Below are 2,491 nucleotides of genomic sequence, written 5' to 3'. Positions count from 1 at the left end.
CCCCTGCCCCATCCCACAGCAGCAGCCTGCCCTCGGCCTGTCTGCAGATCTGGGAGCACACTCCCCCATGCCCTCCTGTGGTGCATGCAGCGGCAGGAGCCATGCCTTCCGCCTTCGCACGCCTTGGACAAGCCGTGGCTCCATCCTGTGCCCCATCCCAGCTGAGCAGCACCTACCCCAGCCCCACTCCCTCCCTCACTGCGGGGGCCTTGATCTGACCCCCCATGCCCCTTCCTTTCTTCCTCCCACCCCTTCCCTCACACCACGTACCAGCCCAATGCTGGTCTCCAAACTATCTGGCTGCACGTCAGAATTGGATCAGTATTGGCCGATATGGCTTCTTAAAAATTGTCCATTGGAATCGGCCCAAAAAATCGATATTCGATAAAAGTGCCAACCCCCCCGCTAAACTGCCCAATCTATATGGATGTTGGGTGAGCCAGGTTCAACTAATGTCATGCATTTTCTGGGAATGTGCTGAGCTCAGCACAGGAGTGCACTGAGTTTAAAGTAGAGCACCATATTTTGGGGTGTTTTAACATCTGTGAGCAGCCAACAGTTTTTGTGTTGTTTTTTTTAAAATATGTAGGTACCTTGATACAGATTTGCCCTTCATAAAGAATGCATCAGCTTTGAGTGAATGTGGTGTCTTTGGTAGGTTTTCTACTGAACAAAACCATTATTGCAAGCAAAGCTTATTAGAAATTCAACTTTTGATTTGGTTTTTTAAATATCAGTAAACACTTAAATATTTTTTTTCCTTTATCTCTCACTTAATAGTTTTAGAAAAGTGTCTAAATGTCTGAGGTCATTTTATTGCCTGTATATTTGAAGGGAACAGAACTAATGATTACCAGTTTGTTCAGGTCATACTCTACCCTGGATATGTGAACTTGCCTCTGGTTTACTTTTGTGGGAATTCTGGCTTGGATTTTAAAGGAACCAGAGGATGTTAGATACCCAAACATCCCACTAAAATTCAATGGTAGGTGGGCATCAGCCTCTCCAAGGTTCTTTTGAATACTCCAACCTCTATGTACAGACTAAGGCACTTTGGAACCCCCAGAGTTCAATAAACAGTAATAATAATTTTATAATAGTTTTCCTCTGTATTTGGTTACTAATATGAGCATCTGTTTCTTCTTTCCAGAATTCTTACACTGGGACTGGGGTTCCTGATTATCCCTTTCCTTCCTGCAAGTAACCTGTTCTTTCGAGTAGGATTTGTTGTTGCAGAAAGAGTCATCTACCTTCCCAGTATTGGATATTGCATTCTGTTTATATATGGATTTAGTTTATTGAGCAAACAAGCCAAGAAAAAGGTACCGACAAAACAGTCAATACAATTGATGGTCAAGACTAGGAAAAGGGCTTTAATACTGAAAGATCTCTCTCTCTCTCTTTTTTTTTCTAAACCTGTGTCATCTTTAAGAAAATTCTTACTGCTGCTATACTGGGAATCTTGTTGATAAACGTGATGCGCTGCATTATCCGCAGTAATCAGTGGAGATCTGAAGAACAACTTTTTAGGAGTGCTCTGTCTGTGTGTCCTCTCAATGCGAAAGTAAGTCAGAACATTCACTTTTTTTTAGCTTTTCAATGTTTCTGCAACATTGCAACATGCTAAATATGTTTAAGTAGAGCATCTCATTTACAGTTCTTTCCCCTTCTGGTACAAGGACACAACAATACCATCTAGAAAGGACATGCAAATTATAGTGGCAAGAATAATCAACACACTAGTCAGTGCAAATTACGTTACAGTAATTCAAAAGTGAATAAAGAAGATAAATTGACTTCATTGAAGACGTTCAATTGGATCAAAAAAGACCAAAAACTTGCAAGTACAAACTGGTGGAACAGATGCACGTATAAATTACTTTTTGCTGCAACAATCTCAGTCTGCAGAGGCAGAAATTATAGAAGTGTAGTCAACTGACTTGATGTAATTAGGATCCCATTTGCTCACTTCAGAGTCATTATTATGTTGTTATTTTTTTCTTTTTGGAGAGCCAGTAGACTATAGGGTAAAGGAACTGAACTGTCAACAGAATTGCTGAGTCTTTTGGTGAGATACTTACCGCAGGCTTGCTTCTTAATGCAGAGAAGATGTCCTTGGCTTAGATATTGTGGAAGACCATGATGAAGCTTCTCTGAGTTGATTCGGGCATACTGTAGGGGGCATTCCAAGGGTATGGCCACAAGAAATGTCTCAGGGGGTTAGGCTGCAGTACAGGTATTTTGGCAGCCCTGTGGGCCACAGGGCAGCCTGAGAAGTCCCTTATTATTGTTCAAATTGTACTGCAGGCGTCTCCAGAGTAGCCCAGAATTGGGAATGTACAAAAATGGTACCATCTTCAGGGAACGGTATCTTATGCCCTCTACTCTAAAGCAATGTTTCAGAAAATGTGGCTCAGAACCCCAGGTCTTTATGGAATTAAAATTTTTTTTTTTTTGGAAAATTTAAATATTCAACTTCAAGTGAACAATA

At 41.3% G+C, this 2,491-nt stretch overlaps 1 protein-coding gene across 1 annotated transcript in view; it reads left to right on the top strand.

Moving 5' to 3' along the window:
• TMTC4 (transmembrane and tetratricopeptide repeat containing 4) overlaps positions 1 to 2,491 on the top strand; it is a 92,608-nt gene that overhangs the window by 54,642 nt on the left and 35,475 nt on the right. Inside the window, exons 10-11 of the mRNA XM_019525195.1 lie at positions 1,151 to 1,322; positions 1,433 to 1,564. Coding sequence (XP_019380740.1) covers positions 1,151 to 1,322; positions 1,433 to 1,564 — 304 coding nt within the window. The remainder of the gene's footprint in view (positions 1 to 1,150; positions 1,323 to 1,432; positions 1,565 to 2,491) is intronic.

The sequence above is a fragment of the Gavialis gangeticus genome, unplaced genomic scaffold, assembly GCF_001723915.1.
Source record: "Gavialis gangeticus isolate Ggan-Ray unplaced genomic scaffold, GavGan_comp1, whole genome shotgun sequence".
NCBI classification, from domain to species: domain Eukaryota; kingdom Metazoa; phylum Chordata; order Crocodylia; family Gavialidae; genus Gavialis; species Gavialis gangeticus.
The sequence above is the reverse complement of the archived record's forward strand: the minus strand, read 5'-3'. Positions and strand labels throughout refer to the sequence as shown.